Source organism: Salminus brasiliensis, chromosome 11 (assembly GCF_030463535.1).
Source record: "Salminus brasiliensis chromosome 11, fSalBra1.hap2, whole genome shotgun sequence".
Lineage (NCBI taxonomy): Eukaryota > Metazoa > Chordata > Actinopteri > Characiformes > Bryconidae > Salminus > Salminus brasiliensis.
Window position 1 is genome coordinate 9,609,354 of NC_132888.1, and position 15,831 is coordinate 9,625,184.

General features: G+C 39.8%; 1 protein-coding gene across 3 annotated transcripts in view; it reads right to left on the reverse strand.

Moving 5' to 3' along the window:
* robo1 (roundabout, axon guidance receptor, homolog 1 (Drosophila)) overlaps nucleotides 1-15,831 on the reverse strand; it is a 314,173-nt gene that overhangs the window by 273,745 nt on the left and 24,597 nt on the right. For all 3 annotated transcript variants that reach the window (XM_072691599.1, XM_072691600.1, XM_072691598.1), the window contains exon 2: nucleotides 13,562-13,705. In XM_072691599.1, the coding sequence (XP_072547700.1) occupies nucleotides 13,562-13,655 (94 nt within the window). In that variant the 5' untranslated portion in view covers nucleotides 13,656-13,705. The remainder of the gene's footprint in view (nucleotides 1-13,561; nucleotides 13,706-15,831) is intronic.

A 15,831-nucleotide genomic window follows, 5' to 3' on the forward strand; every position in this document is an offset into this window, starting at 1 on the left:
CAAAGCCAAAAAGGAAATAGAGACAAAAAGCCAGAGAGTCACTCGTTTCTGCCCTGGTCCTGCTTCCTCTTTCTCCATTCTCATGCAAAAAAGCGACAGGCTCGTCTGGGGAGTCGAGGGACGCCGACAGTTACTTCCTGGCCTGCGCTCACCATAACGGTGATTGACAAATGAAAAGACTGAAATCACCTCTCTTTTCGAATGGAGAAGTGGAGGATCATCTCTATTATCTTGGCTGACTGAATAGAAGGGGCAATTCAATACTTCTGAACTCATCGCTAAATGCCACATTTTAAGGGTCTTTGTCAGTCTGCTTTACAGCAGCTCTGCTTATTCATGGCTATCCTACAATCGAATGGTCCATGTCCAAGTCATGGTGAGATCTAAATCTCAGTCCTGCAACCAGTAACAGTGAAGACAAACTGAAGATGAAGCTCAAAAAGCCTTTATTTACCTGTCAAAAGATCAAAAACACACTCTGAAAAGTAGGACTTAAAGGTGATTTTTGGTTTCTATGCAACTGAAGAACCACAAAACCTTTCAATAAATGGCTGTTCTTAGAATTCTCTTGGTAAATGAGATGAGTGAGTGTGAAGAACATCATTCAGTTATATACTAAATACTCCAAACAGGTAATTACAGTACATTGTTTATTTACAGGAATTAATTTCTTGTTGTTCTCCTAACATCTTAAAACACCTTAAAAGTGACTGGGTGTGTGCGGTACCCTGGGCTGGCATCATGTCCATGGAGTATTCCTGCCTTGCACTCAATGACCCCATTTACGCCTGGTCACTTGTGGTGACTAGTATCTGGACTGTATCCTGATAGGTTTTTAGCCACATGCATTTACACTTGGTGTTCAAACATGTCTTCTGTTATTCAGACTGAAATCTGATTGCTTTGTGGGATGGAATATGCAAATGGACATGTTGCACTGCAATTACCACTGGTGTTTGGGTTGTACTGGAAGGGGTTTTAGTTGTCTAATGTGTCTTGGAGAGACAGATGAATTTACACTGCTATAACATGGCTTAAACACATTTCAGACCTCCTAACGTGGTTTTCAGTGATCAGATTTACAATTGCAGTTTTCTGTGGCTTGGCCTGATTCAGATATAATCCCAAAACTCAGGACAGATGTAGTGACCAGGTGTAAACAGGGTCAATGTTTCCTGGTAGGCTGAAGGAAGAAACAGAGTAGATGGATGGATGGACCTTAACATACTTTCTGATCTCTAGCTAATTGTAACTCTAACTGTTAAAAAGTGGTGTATGTCCAAAGGTATCTGTATTTTTTCAAGAAGGTAGAACATTAAATGATGTGGAAATTTGTTAAATATTAAAAAGTTCTCCACACTTTTATTTGGAAAAATAGTTATTTAAAGAATCCTCAATTAAAACGTTCATTCTAAAAGTGGTTCTTCTTTGAGATCTGAGAAGCAATGGGCCTTATTCACCAACTGTAAATCCCACTATTGCATTTTTTATGTCTTACCTTGGGCATATTCAGTTTATGAGGTCAATGTTCAGACCACATCCTAATGTGGGGCTCACATGGGTAGAATGTGGGCTAGGTGGGTTCCAGGTGGGCATTGGCTCTGAGTGGGTTTGTACATGTTTTCTTACTAGGACTCAGTTGGGCTTCCTAAATGGGCGCTATTTTTACAGCCCACCTTAATCTCACATTGGTCCTATCTAAACCCCATATGCAGTGTACAACCCAAATGGGACCCAAATGGGACCCCATCACTGACCCTGGTGGGCATCTATATGTGATCAGCACATGCAAGTTCAGACAGACAATACTGCACAGTGCTTTTCAGAAGAACATGAATATTATATTAGAAAAAAATTAGGTAGTGTTGGCAGTGTGGCTCTCAGCAGGACATCACAAACTACCATAGTTTCACACACACCAAACCGCAAGCTACGATGTCAAAGATTCATGTCACTCTCGTGAAACAGAAAGGAAGAAGATTGCACCCAAGATAAACGGTTGCAAACCTGGTATTTGGCAAAGGAAGTGCGCTGAGAGAAAGCAGAGGAGACGGAGCTGCTCATTTTCCTCCTCTGCACGTAGCAGCATGGATTTTCCATCATGGACCTGCTCAGTCTGACTACCACACCTGTCTGCTCACTGTTTGCACAATGTAGCGCCTGATCCAAATCAACCATGAGAGAACGTGAAGCATGAAAAAATCTTCTAAAAAGGTGAGATCCCAAGGCTTATACCGGAGAATAGCTGTGAAACGTTCTCAGACCCAGTGAGAAATACGCCTAAATGAATGAATGGTTATACAGTCTTGAAGGAGGAGATCGGAGACAGTCCACCACCAAAACACTAATATTATTCATCATTTTATAAGGTAATATTTGTTTTAATCATCTTATTATGGCAGGACTACATGGTCTTTAATACATAATCTCTTACTCTATTTTCTATATTTCCTGCTAACGTCCAAAGAGGATGCCCAAGGAGGATGGAGTTCTCCTTTTGAACCTGGGTCCTCTTGAGTTTTTTTCTTAACCTCTTAAACTCCTTGAAAACATACTGTTTTAATGTCTTTTAGGTGGTTCCTGAGTTTTTACTCTCTCTGAATGAGCAACTGGGCACATGCTGAAGTTCGTGAGTCAAAGGAATGTGTAAATTAAGATGTAAATAAAAAAATCTGTTGTAAATTTAAAAACTACATTTAGTACACATTGCACAACTCTAGAAATGGTATTTTAGTCACATATGTGTACAATAAGTCCCTACTGGCTCTGTGTGATCACACATGGATGCCTTAAAACCCTTTTTCTTCACTTTATTGCCTTCAAAAATTGATCAAATGAAAAGATGAAATGTAAGAACAGCTCTGGAAAGAAATTACATCAAGTCTGTCTCTTTCTAAGGCTTGTACTGTTTAGACGTTTCCATCTTTTTAACATATTTCCATGCTTCTATTCACACAAAAGAAAGCTCTAGCAGGAGACTCTAATGCAATGTCAACTTTCCTCAGCCAATCACCAGCCTCCACCTGTGTTAAAAGCCCTCTAATTACACACTTTTTTTTTTTCACTGACACCAGTTTAGTCCCAACAGCTGCCCGGGGGTAGACTAGATGTTTACGCTGTACTGCTCTGATGTCTCCAGAGTCTTCTGATAGAAATCAGCTACTTTCCAGCAGCTTGTGATGCAGATAGATATAAGTCTAGGCTGAAATAATGATTGAAAAAAACACACACAATCACTGTAATCTGAATGACTGAAGCTCCAGTTCCACTGTTCAGTTTTAAATGTTAAATATTTAAAATCCTGTCACAAGTATCCCATTACCTCCCGACAGAGAACAGCTAGAAGACACTGTAGGCACCAGAACAGTAGAAAGTAAGTCATCAATTTCAGGTAGACAAGCCATGGGGTGGAGACTGAGGGCGGCTGTCACGGTGAGACAGTGGGACGGTGGGCGGGCAGGGGTGGGGGAAGTAACAGAGACCGGGAGGAGAAGGAAAATTAATTTGTGCAGTGGCTAAATCTCCAGCCTCAGGGTGCTGCAGCACGGTGAAGGCCTGCTGCTGTGCCTGATGTGTGTCATCTCTTGTCTGGAGATGAGTTGAGTTTCTTCAGACGCACAACAACCCAAACTGCACCAGTACAGATTATGGAATACAGGCTCAAGGGCCTGCAGGGTTGTAAGCATACACACTTCACACACTTATTAACAACATATGCAGCTATTAACAGCTACGATATATTTTGTTGCTAGATGAGGGCATGAATGGGCACACTAACTGATGGTCAGCAGGTACACCAGTGAAAGTTTCGCAGGTTGATCGATATCAACAAATATCCAACCAATAAAGCAGGGTTCTTTAAAGCAGGCACCCAGATCTAAAATTTTGTAACAGGACATGTAATAGTTTATAGAACCAAAAGTTGTTATTTCATGGGATCTATGTCTTAAAGAACCATTTTAAGAACCTTTATTTGCATGAGTATTGCACAACTTAGCACTGTTTATCTAAAATAGCAGGAGTTGACCACTATAGTATGTCTAAAAGTATCCAGAAATCCCTTAAACTACTGACCTCAGCTACTTTGAGGTTCACTCATTGCTGACATGGGTTAGATGCCCATCGAAAAGCATCGTCAGTAGCTTGTGCTTTAGGTCACCATTGACTAGAGCAGGGGTGGCCAACGTGGGCCAAAGTCCAGCAGTTTGCTGATGTCCCTGCTCCTACACACCTGCTAAACCTGGCAATTATCAGGCGAGTTGAATTAGGTGTGCTTGAGCAGGAAAAGCAAAAAACTGTGCAGGAATCCATCCCTCCAGGACCGGAATTGTCCACCCCTGGACTAGATGGTTATTAAGCCCCTAGAGCGGTGGCACTGCAATCTCTGAAGTGATTCCTTTAGGATTAGTTGGAGTGGCATCTGTGATCCAGAATGAATCATCCAACACCAGTACCTGACCTCACTAATGCTCTTATGGCTGGTGTTTAGTGTTGCAACATCAATCCATAACCTTCCCATTAGAGTAGAGGCTGTTGCTGCAGACAATTAGGCAGCAAACTTTATTAATACACTTGATTTTACAGAAACAGTAGATGAGCAGATGCCTACAAACGTTCGGATGAGTTTATCTGTTACTTTAACTTTTTTAGTTCCTTCAAATGAGTATTAGTGACAAAATGCCTATATCATTTGGGCCCTAATGCAAACTCACTCTCCAAATATAATAATTATAAGACTTGCCGTTACTTATAAAGTTCGTATAGTTGGCAAACTTTTCTCATTTGATAGCGGTCATTAGACAGAGAGAATGCAGATCAAGCACATTTTCATAAAACTCTATGAGGGATGTTATTAGACGTTCCCTGGATAACTGAGATGTGTGGGAGGTAAATGTTTGTTTGTGCTGTCAGCAGTTTTAAATTTAATGGATGTTCAGCTGCCTCAATCTTTCCCTGTATTCAGTAATACACAGAAACTTGACACAGTAATATACCTCTGTTATTAGTTTTCAGCTTTAGAAGAACTTACTGTAAAACAGAGAGAATGCAGCGCAATGTGGGGGCATCATTTACACGCATGTTTAATCTCTTAATGAGATTAAAACGTTGCTGGAATTCTGAAATAGGACGTGCAAATAAAAATACTGAAGAAAACCTGCCCTGCACAGCCTGCTAATTAAAAGTCCTTAAAGCAGAGTGAAGCACTAGAGTTGCTCTCAAAGCTGTAGGACGCTTGACACAGTAAGGTTATCTAGAGACAAAATAAGAAGCAGAGATGGGGAAAGATTGCGTCTAGTGATGGGGACCATGGCATGACAATGTACTGCACTCTGGAGCAGGGAAAGCATGCAAACGAGGGTAGTGTATTGGCAATATGACTGCAACAAATGACTATTTTATTAGTTGAATAATTGGTTATTAAAACAAATAATCAATTATTTGCTTACTTACTAAATAACTAAATATAAAAAAAAATTCTAAATATGTAGCTTTAATTTTAAGCCTAAATTTAACTTGAGGTTGTTTAATGCATTTGCTGACCAATAATGATGACAATAAAGATGAAAGCAAGTTCGTCTTGTTCAGAAATGCAATGTTTTAGTGAACTTCCCTGATTAATTAATAATTAATAATAGATGCAAGTCTTTTCTGTCAAAATAAAAAAATAAGAATGTACAAAGTTTTCTGTTCATCGGTTCATTCTCATAATTTTTCATGAGACAAAAAGACCAAATGTAGAGAATGTTGCTGCTTCATTTGTATTATTTTCATTGTGTATTTATTTTGACACAGTCTGGATGGAGCTATAATATTAAGCTCCTCAAAAAATTATATCAAAATTGTCAGCTCGCTGTGTAACCAACAAGCTGATTGGCTCTTTTTGTTTTAAGGCAAGACTTTATCCGTTCTTTTGTTGAAGGGCAGCACTTTATCCATAACCAGCAAGGCTCTTTTTTCTTAGACGGGACTTCATCAGACAGAGAAAATGCAGATTACTTAAACATGCTGGTTTATCCATAACCAGCAAGCTGATTTGTTCTTTTTGTTGAAGGACAGGACTTTATCCCCTCTCCTCATTTATAGCGTCTCTGGGTTTATTTACTCAGCCTGTGTCCATATAAGACTCCCACGTCTCACACAGATATAACTCAACTCTTCACTCACACACCAGAGTGATGTTGCTGCAAATGTGTGGCAGTGTTGCCTTATGGCTCCATAACCCACGCAATGACATCACCAACTAATCAACTATTGAAATCGTTCAAACTAATTTGGTAGTCAGTTTTAGTCAACTAAGTCGATTTGTCATTGAACCCCTAATAGGCAAGAACCTGGTAATATGCTACATATCACAATACAGGGGTTATGCTTCAATATGCTGTAAAGCGAGACAATATTGAGCAATGTTAAACATATTTTAGGAAAACTGTCATAGCATTAAAAATACATTAGTACAGGCATACAATCTGAGTAAAAGAAAAGTTGACTTTTCGTAAAGTCAGAACAATGGGAACTGTAGACAGAGTACAGTCTCTCACAGTATCTCGCAGTTGGGGTTTAAACACCACTGTCTGCCTCAAATACCTGCATGTAAGCTATTAATCCTGTTTTTCAGAATCAATACAGTATTTCAGAACATAATATTGCAATACTAAAGCGTGATTCTTCCATACCTAATACAAACCTTACAATAAGCATCAAATACATCTCATAAAGATAATGATCCTAATTGGGGCTCTATGAATAGGTACATCACGTATAGATTATTTTATACCAATACCAATGACACCACTCTTGACATTTCACAGCTAATTCATAATCAAGCGTGTTCTTCCCTCCCATTCCTTTAACAACCAGGGCATATTCACATCCTTCTCAAGCACAACTCTGTCTCTCCTCGGGAGAAAAATGAAAATGCAGTGCTGAAATGAATGTTTTTCAAACAAACACAATTACAAGGCAATTTGCCGAGTGTTGCGCCGAGAACGAGAGCTCTTGCTCTCGCTGAGTCCAGGGCTAAAACTAAGCATTGCTTACGTCAAGCAATTTGTTCTCGTCTCATTCGGAAAAAAGCTTTCCTCCAGCGTGTGCCAATAGAGGACATTACCACTTAGATTGCCCGTCGTTTTGGCGGACAGTGCAGCATGAGATAAATGGAGAAGATGCATTTGGCCAAAGCTGGACCAGACTGACTCTATTTCCTGTCTGATTGGTTTTCTTTAAAACAAGAATGAAAAGAATATTGAGACCCTGCCGAAACAAATGCAGAAATAGAATATGTCATGTTATGTACTCACAGTGTGAGTCCGACTGAATTCTGACAAGTCAATTCACTTGACCTCCTGAATGCCCTAGTGTACAGAGAGTGAGAAAGTGAGAGATTGAAAACTTTGGGGCTTTTGGGACAAAACCAGGTTGCATGTGGTCCCAAAACCAATGCAGTGTAACCCTGTTGTGTTAGGCAGTGATTGTAGAAAACATGCACAGCACAACGTCTCTCAAAAGTGAAGAAACCACGGTCTAGCATCTCTGCTGGTTGCATTATGATGTGTAGCTTGACCCATCTTTATATGTTTCAGTAATGAAGCAGACCAGTTTTCATCTAAACTGTCTAATGGGAACAGTGTCTAATTCCAACAGTTCGTTTTCCCTGTGTGAATATTGGCCAATTTTTTTTTATTTCCCCCAAAAATCCAATTTCTAAACCCTTATTCTGCTTTTGTAAGAAGGCAGGGTTACAATCAGGAATTAAGTGATTGACAGCCTTGGCTGGAAGAGACCCTCTGCAAGACCTTTCTGTTCATTACATGAAGTAGCTGCAAGCTGCCAGGCAACTGGCTAGTTAATCATGCTATGATTTTTTATGTAATGTTCTGTCAGTTGCATTAACGAACACTCTGTATGAAGTTTCATCACAGGATTTCTTTTTAGGGAAGTCTGATGTTAGCATACATTCGCCCCAACTAATTTGTTGCTAGCCAGCCAACTAATGTTAGCATAGTTAGACATGCAGTACTCTGCCAGGGCGCTCTCTAAATGTATTTTCTGGACAATATACTAATATAGTCAAAATATTGTTTAAACCATTATTTTTTCTTCTTTTACTCATCACAGGCGAGTACTGACTCTCTTCTACAGTCAGTGTATCAAAAATGACCCGCCACAATGTGTTCAAGCAGGGAGCACCATATTTAGGATCTTTTTTTAGCTTTAAATGTAACAACGTTTTGTAGAGTGATCCCAACATTTGCCTTTGATAGATTGCCTTTGATAGATTTTTGACCCTAAGTACAAGGGGAGTATACAGAATGTTAAGACTACATAGGGAGTTATTCAATCAATCTGGCTGCAGTCATTTGCATCTCTAAAACTCTTTACATAAAGCAAAGAAAATCTTTACTTTTATGCAAGCTCATCAATCAAGATTTCTTACAGGTAAGCTTCGACCATTTCTTTTCAGTCATTGATCCAGCAAGGTCTCCAAACCTCATTAAACTCAAGCACCAAGCTCATCCCTGAAAGAAAAAGCACTTGAACTATAATGCATGTTATCACAACAAGATTCTTGAGGGCACTTTCACACTTTTTCCTGACCCTAGAGTGTTTGCCCTGAGAGTTCAGTATGTTTGGCTGGGTGTGAAAGCCGATTTTAAGCCCAGGAATGGTCCAGAGTACTGATCCTTGATCCTCCTGTCTAGGGCCAGAGTGTGTAATAGCTATCTGTTCTTGGTGCTGCGTGTATTGTAACATAATTGGTTCTTTGTGTCATGTCATGTTTTGTAACAACAGAGAAGGAAACTGTGCTGAGATTAACATGAAAAAGGCATGTCGCATGCCATCCTACACAACTAAACAGTAAGATTTGCAGCTCTCTTGCAAGTTCCTGCACAAGGACATGCTACACATCCAATAACCACTGGGTGCAACATACAGACCCTCCAAGATTAGATTGATAGGTGTTCCCTTTTTTGTTTTGTTTTGTGTTGCAGTCACATAACCATGTGTCTTAAGTCACATGACCATAGAGGGTGACTATGAGACCTGGCTAGAGATAGACCTGGCCGGGACCTGGCTGGGCAGTCATTGGTTCTTTGGCTGTAGATTTTGTACTGTCTCTCTTTTGGCTTTGTCAGTGGTCTGCCAGTGTTCAAGCCTTATGAGTCCCGCAGATATGGTTGAGGTGCATCTCCTTCATATGAATCATGTATGTAATATGTATATGTATGTATACCCACCTGAGTAGGTGGGAGTCCTTCTTGTATTTGTTTTGATAGTAGCTTGTTTTCCACCTAGCCTTGTAGAATGTCAGGATGGGACTGGGATGATTTATTTTCCTCTCTTTAGTGCTGTCTCAGATGGCTCTTCTTAGGCCTTTACTTCATCTAGGCTCTCATTAAATCCTCTTGTGAGGCTGTTTAATGTTTATGGTGTGTTATATTAAAAGAGCTTTTGGTGAACTTTACAGCTGTTGTTTTGTCTGATTCGTTCACTCCTCTCTGGTTGTTTCTCATTTATGTTAAAACTCCAGTTAAATGAGTTGCTGGGGATTGTAACAATAATCTACCAAAAGGAGCATCACAGTAATACTGGTATGAGCCTGTATTGCTGAAACTGCCATCCATTTACTGACAGAGAGTAAAGGAATAAATTGGTTGTAAACTATTTTGCAAATGATGTGCCTGATTCACAGTTTGGAAGTAATTCTCCTGTGTAACAGGAGGCCAGGAGTGAATTCAGAAGAAGCCTTGGTCTAAAACCGCTTGTAAGGGCAGTAGAAAGTTGGTCCTAAGCAGGGCTGACCGTGAGAAACGGCTTTGATGGAGTATCATCAGCAGTGTGTAGGTAAGGGGAATCCATTCTCCTTCAGGCTGTGTCCTGGCACCCCCTGTTATAAAGCAGCTCAGTCGTTGCGCACAATTGGCTCTGTAATTTTGAAAAAGGTCATAGTGGCTGCGGTGTAATTCAATATTCTTATAGAGCTGTATTAACCACATATTTAATCACCAAAGGTAGGACACTGAGTGAATGCCTCAATGTGGCAGGGCAAGGGAACATATGCGGCCCAAAGTGCTGCCTTCAGCAATGTATGAGTGATGAACCACTGGCTAATTCCAAGTGATTCAGCTCGTATGGCGGGAGTTGGAAGGCCACTGCAATTAATATGAGTTCTTCGAGTTCACTCACATGCGCCAGCAAGAAAATGGACAACTCTGCACATTACACATGCTAACAAATTCCAAGCTGCACTGTCCATGTACTTTCTACTGGTCAAGCGCTTGAACCCTGAGCTTTTCAAAAGCCCACATCCTATTTACAGGCAAACTGCCAACACATTTACAGTCAGAGTGAAGAAAAAGACTGTGAAATGAGGAAAGTGGAAGCAGCTTGAGTGCTTAACCTCTTTGTAACCCCAGTTCCCATCAATAAGCAAAGCACAATCTTAACAGAAAATGGTATCGCAAAACCAAAAGCACAGCCCTGCATTAAGGTAACTGCAGACCATCAGAGCCAATCAACTGTTCCCCACTTTCAAGAGACATCATATGCTGAGAGTGAGAGATTGATAAAACAGCGCTGATAGACTTAATTGACACTGTCTGATTATATGTGTCTCTCTAATGGCTTTTCAACTTTCCATGTCTCACTTTCTTTTTTTAAATGTACTGCAGAACTAGGGTTGGGGGAAAATAATGTGTGTATTAGGACCATTCTGTATCGATTCACAAATGTCAAAAAATAGATTTTCCAAGAACCATAAACCACACCAAATAGTAGTGGGTTTAAAAATGTTCTGATACATCATGATGCATCTAACTAAATATTTTAATTAATCTGCATAAATGTTATTAATGATGGCACAGTACTGATACTGATATTCAAATATTACATTGTTGCCAATGTTCATATGCTTTCTTAACTACTAAGCTTTAAAATTTGCTGTTTTTAAACTGAACATTTTAAATTGAAAACCTTAAAATACTCTCTCCTTCATAATTACTGTAATGCTCCACTGGCCTTACCTGCAATAGTGAGAGTAACGTCTCTATCGTTGTTACTTTGGGCTCGGCACTCTACTAACTGCGCTATGTAACTCAGGGCAATGCTTATGAGAACTGAGTATGGTGAGTTTATGATGTTACAGGCTAGTTTTACTTTAGAATTGGAATACATTATTAATAGAAATATTTGATCTGATCTAACATCAGATTCATTTTCTTCTCATATTGTACTGCTACCAAAATTTCATTAGCATGCATTCAAATTCTTTCCCCAGTCATATTTGCACATTGGTATTCACTATATTCCTGTATTAAAACACAAAAAGTTTCCAAGTTTCTTTATGTAGCACTTTTCACAAATCAGATTTCCTGCTCCAGTTCACCTATTGAGCAAGCCAATGGCAACAGCAAGAAAAAAACTCCCTCAGATCAGGAGGAAGATATCTTGAGAGGAACTCAAAGGCTCAGAAGGGGACGCAGACCTCCTCTGCTTGCCACTGAACTGAATTATTAAAAAATTGTAGATTCATAATTGAATAAAATCATTGTGATGTACCAACTTATCATTAAACACCATGTATTTCATGATAATGGCATCAAAGTAAATCAATGGTTATCTTCTACACCACTGTAAATCACAATATTTACATCCTTGTTTAGCCCATTGTACTAAAATGTAATTTAGTATTGCGCAGTCATGCTGCGGCAACACCAGCTTCGTTGAAACATTGGTTTGCAGCTCAGTAGCCATGGCACAGCATCCCATCAGAGCAAGGGAATTGGAGTGGAGGCCTGGCGCTGTCTCATTCATTAGCATTGCTATATGGGGCTCCAGCCATCAATGCAGCCGTGCAGCAGCTAAAACACAACTCGGCACGGCTGCCTTTGGCTGAAATTACTGCCGCCCACACCTCCACACCGGCGAAGAACATCAAATCTGGAGAGTGAGACGCACGCCAGCCCAAGCCGACAAGTAAATTGTTTCATGGGAACGAGGGAAGGAAAAGAGAGAAGACATGGAGGGAGCTGGAAAGAACGGAGGTAAACAAGAGAAGAGAGGCAGCGGGAAGACAGTGGAGTGGGAGGCAATAAAGGAGAGACTGCCTGAATGAGAGGGTGATTCTGAGAGCCATCACCCTGTCAGCTACGAATTAGGGAGAAGAAGATGGGAAATCAAGATAGCAGCAGTGAACTGATAGCGAGCTGTGAGTGACAGAGGGAAAGTGCTTCTCTCAAACATTGGACAGTATAGCAACAGCCTGAACTAACACGTTTCACAATATGGGGACATTACAGAAGTGTGGCATGCTGTAATGCAATTTGTGTCACACAGCGGAGTGTTTTTCATGTTTCGAAATTCTGAGACTGGGGAGAATGGAAGGTCTATGTTCAATTTTCAAGGACTACAGCTTAGGCCTTCAGACAAACACTTTTTTTCCATTTAAATACATTAGTTAGAGTAGTTTACAGTGTTTACAGTGTTCATCTGAATGAGGCCTAGTGTATTTACAACAATCAACCCTAACATCAAAACCACCATATTGAAGCATTATTCAGTACCTAGAGGGACTTCTGTACAAACTGGTGGGGCTATTCTTTGGTAATAGAAGTTTGTAATAACACTTTTGGCAGGCCCCTTTATAAGGGGCTAATTTGTCAAGCAATTTGTTCCACAGTAGCTCCTCTGGGGGATCAGACCAGACAGGTTAGCCTTTAACCCTTCACACACATCAACAAGCCTTGGGTGCCCATGACCCTGTCATCGGTTCACTGGTTGTCCTTCCATGGACCACTTTTGGTAAGAACTAACCGGGAACACCCCACCAAACCTACCTGATGTTTTGAAGATGTTCTGATCTAGTCGTCTAGCCTTTGCTCTGACAAGTATGCTCTGGTCAAATTGTCTCAAATTGGCAAATTGCTGCCAACACATCACCTTCAACAACTGACTAATATGCTAAAATGTAGATGCCACTGATTGACAGGTAACCAGATGATCAATATTCCTTTCACCTCAGTAGTGTTATTGTTCTGCCAGGCCTAGATGCCTTGAATTGAACAAGAATGAAGGAGAATGTAGCGAACAATACAAATACTGTGTGCAATAGATATCAAAAGGTCCATGTGTCCCAGTTGATGAAGGTTTTGGCACTAGCCTTTGAGCACCCAGACAAATGCACAATATCTCATTCTGTTTGATTCACTGTGCAACACAACCTTTAGCCCATTGTACTAAAATGTAATTTAGTATTGCGCAGTCATGCTGCGGCAACACAACCTTTCTAATGCTAAACAACCTTTTGATTTTTCAGTGGTGTCAATCACACAAACAGACAGCTTATTTGAGAAGAAATACATATAAAGGGCTCAAACGTCAGCAAAAAGGCCTGTTTTATCAAATGAATGGCCAGAGTAACCATTAGATATCTTATTTGATGCTAATTCCTAACAAAATGATAAAGGGTTGGTTAAGAGTGTGTCGTAGTTCACACTTGCAGTTATGTGGTATGTATTTCTGGATGAGTCTTTTAGGAAACACTAAAAAAAGAATAAAGTCTTACCTGGGACCAAAGAGCTCTCCACTACTTCTGACTGCCCAAACCGTAGCAATGTGATGATAATAAAGGTTGTGGCTCCTGACCATGCGATCCGCATGATGCTTACTGGACTGGCATCCCTGGTGTCCGCTCTACTCCCTGATTTATCTGCAAACAGCAAAATCAAGAAATACAGACAAACTGAGTGAAAAGAATATCATACCACATATAAAACATCATAATAATCATACCTGACTGCAAAATTGGTTGTAATGCTGTAAATTACAATACATTTTTCTCCCAATTTTGGACTGCCAATTAACCCACCCATCCGTAGCCCCCCAATGCTCCCGACACTAGAAGGGTTTGAACGTCTCCTTAAATACAATAATCTTTGTTGGTTAAAAAGGGATATACCAATACACTGTGAATGTAAACACACTTTATACAACAGTTAGTTATGAGCTTACAATCTGATTGGTTGAAAAGTGTCTAACCGTGCTTATATTTGTGATAACAGCACAGCTTCTTCAGACTATAACTCTATCACACCGCTGGCAGGATGATACTGACAAAATGTCCTATTAAAACTTTACTGCTTAGCGTGAGTATCTCGTCACTGTACTGCAAAAACCTTGCATGTCAAAAGTGGCAACATTACAGGAGAAGGAAATACCCTTCTTAACTTTCAATGAAAGTTAATGTAAAACAATATCACCCCAAGTCATTTTGGAGCATTTCTATTGGTCCGTTCATCGTGGAATTTTGAAACAATGTCAAAATCAACTTCCAGATTCACATTCTGTCAAAACATGAAAAATGGAGATGCAACTTTTTTTGTGAGACAGTTTGTGTTGTGTTACTATTCAGTCTATAATCTTCCTATAATCATGACAAAGATGAAAGCTGAGCAGCGGAAACTTCCTTTTGAAAATGCGGTTGGAATGTGGAAAGAAACTGATTAGAACAGCTAATCAGGCCTCCACAATCTAGCTTGTTTACGCTGCTTTGAGACTGAGACACTGATGCCATTGCCAGTCTTTATACCTCAGAATCTAAATCCAGTAATCCAGTTCATTTTTCAAAATAGCTACAAGTAATGGTGACAGCATGTGATTCAACTCTGTGCAAGGAACGAGAAAACAGTGTTTCATGCATATTGATTAGAGGGAAAGTTTGATCATGTAAGTGTCTCAGTGTCTGACTTTCTGTCAAACTAAATATAATCACAAAGCACTTTGAAGACAGTCAGCTTAGCTGGTCTCACGCAAGATTTCAACACAGTATAGAACATAAAATCTGCCAATACACCACTTAAAAAAGGTACTATTTATTTATACTTTTTCATTGTTGTTGTTCACCAAAGTACATACAATGTAACTGTACCCTCAAACTTGAAACATGGCCTATTACGATCCAACAGTGTACCTTAAATATTCACATTCCAGGAGAGCGATGCATATTTGCATTTTTATATAGAAAAATAAATACATTTTTAACTTAGAGCCTATTTACACCTGGACATTTAATGCGGCTAGTATCTGAATTGTAAAGATTTTAGCCACATGCATTTACACTGGGTAGTAAAATGTGTCTCTGGTTAGTTTCGGTTGTTGAAGAGAGTGGTGTGTTTACACTGCTATAACATGTGGCTCAAATGTGTCTCAGACCTTCTCCTGACGTGGTTTGAGTGCTCAGATTTGTATCTGGTTTAAATGAGTCTTGTGTGTGTTTACATTTGTATTTTTATGTGTCTTGGCCTGGTCCAGGTGTAAACAGGTTTTAAAGGTACTAAAGGTATACTACAGTAGGGTACAACTACAGTCATAATTGAGGCACCACTTCATTGACAGTTTGGTATCTTTATTCTGAGAGTGTGATTACACTGTAATCCCACTGTAATATTTAAACACATATTAATGAAGTCTGTTAAAACGGGATATTTCCCATATATGAAATATACATTATGTGAAGATTGTTGGTCATTTTCTTCATTCAAATGGGATCTTTGAGTTGAGACACCATATTACAACTGAGTTTAGTCTGTCACCACTGGCAACTAGATATTGCTTGGCCCAGGCAAGCTTACAAACCCTGTAAACCTGTAGGGTTTATGTTTATACAACCATTTGAGGTAAATATTTCCCAATGGATCCTGGCCTTTAAAGCACCTGCTATTCTTTGGTTATGTAACCATGCACCCACCGGCAGGGCAAAATAATATTAACCAGTTATTATCATTATTTCACACACTCCCAGCACCTGCTCCTACCCTTGAGTAAAAATAGTGCACT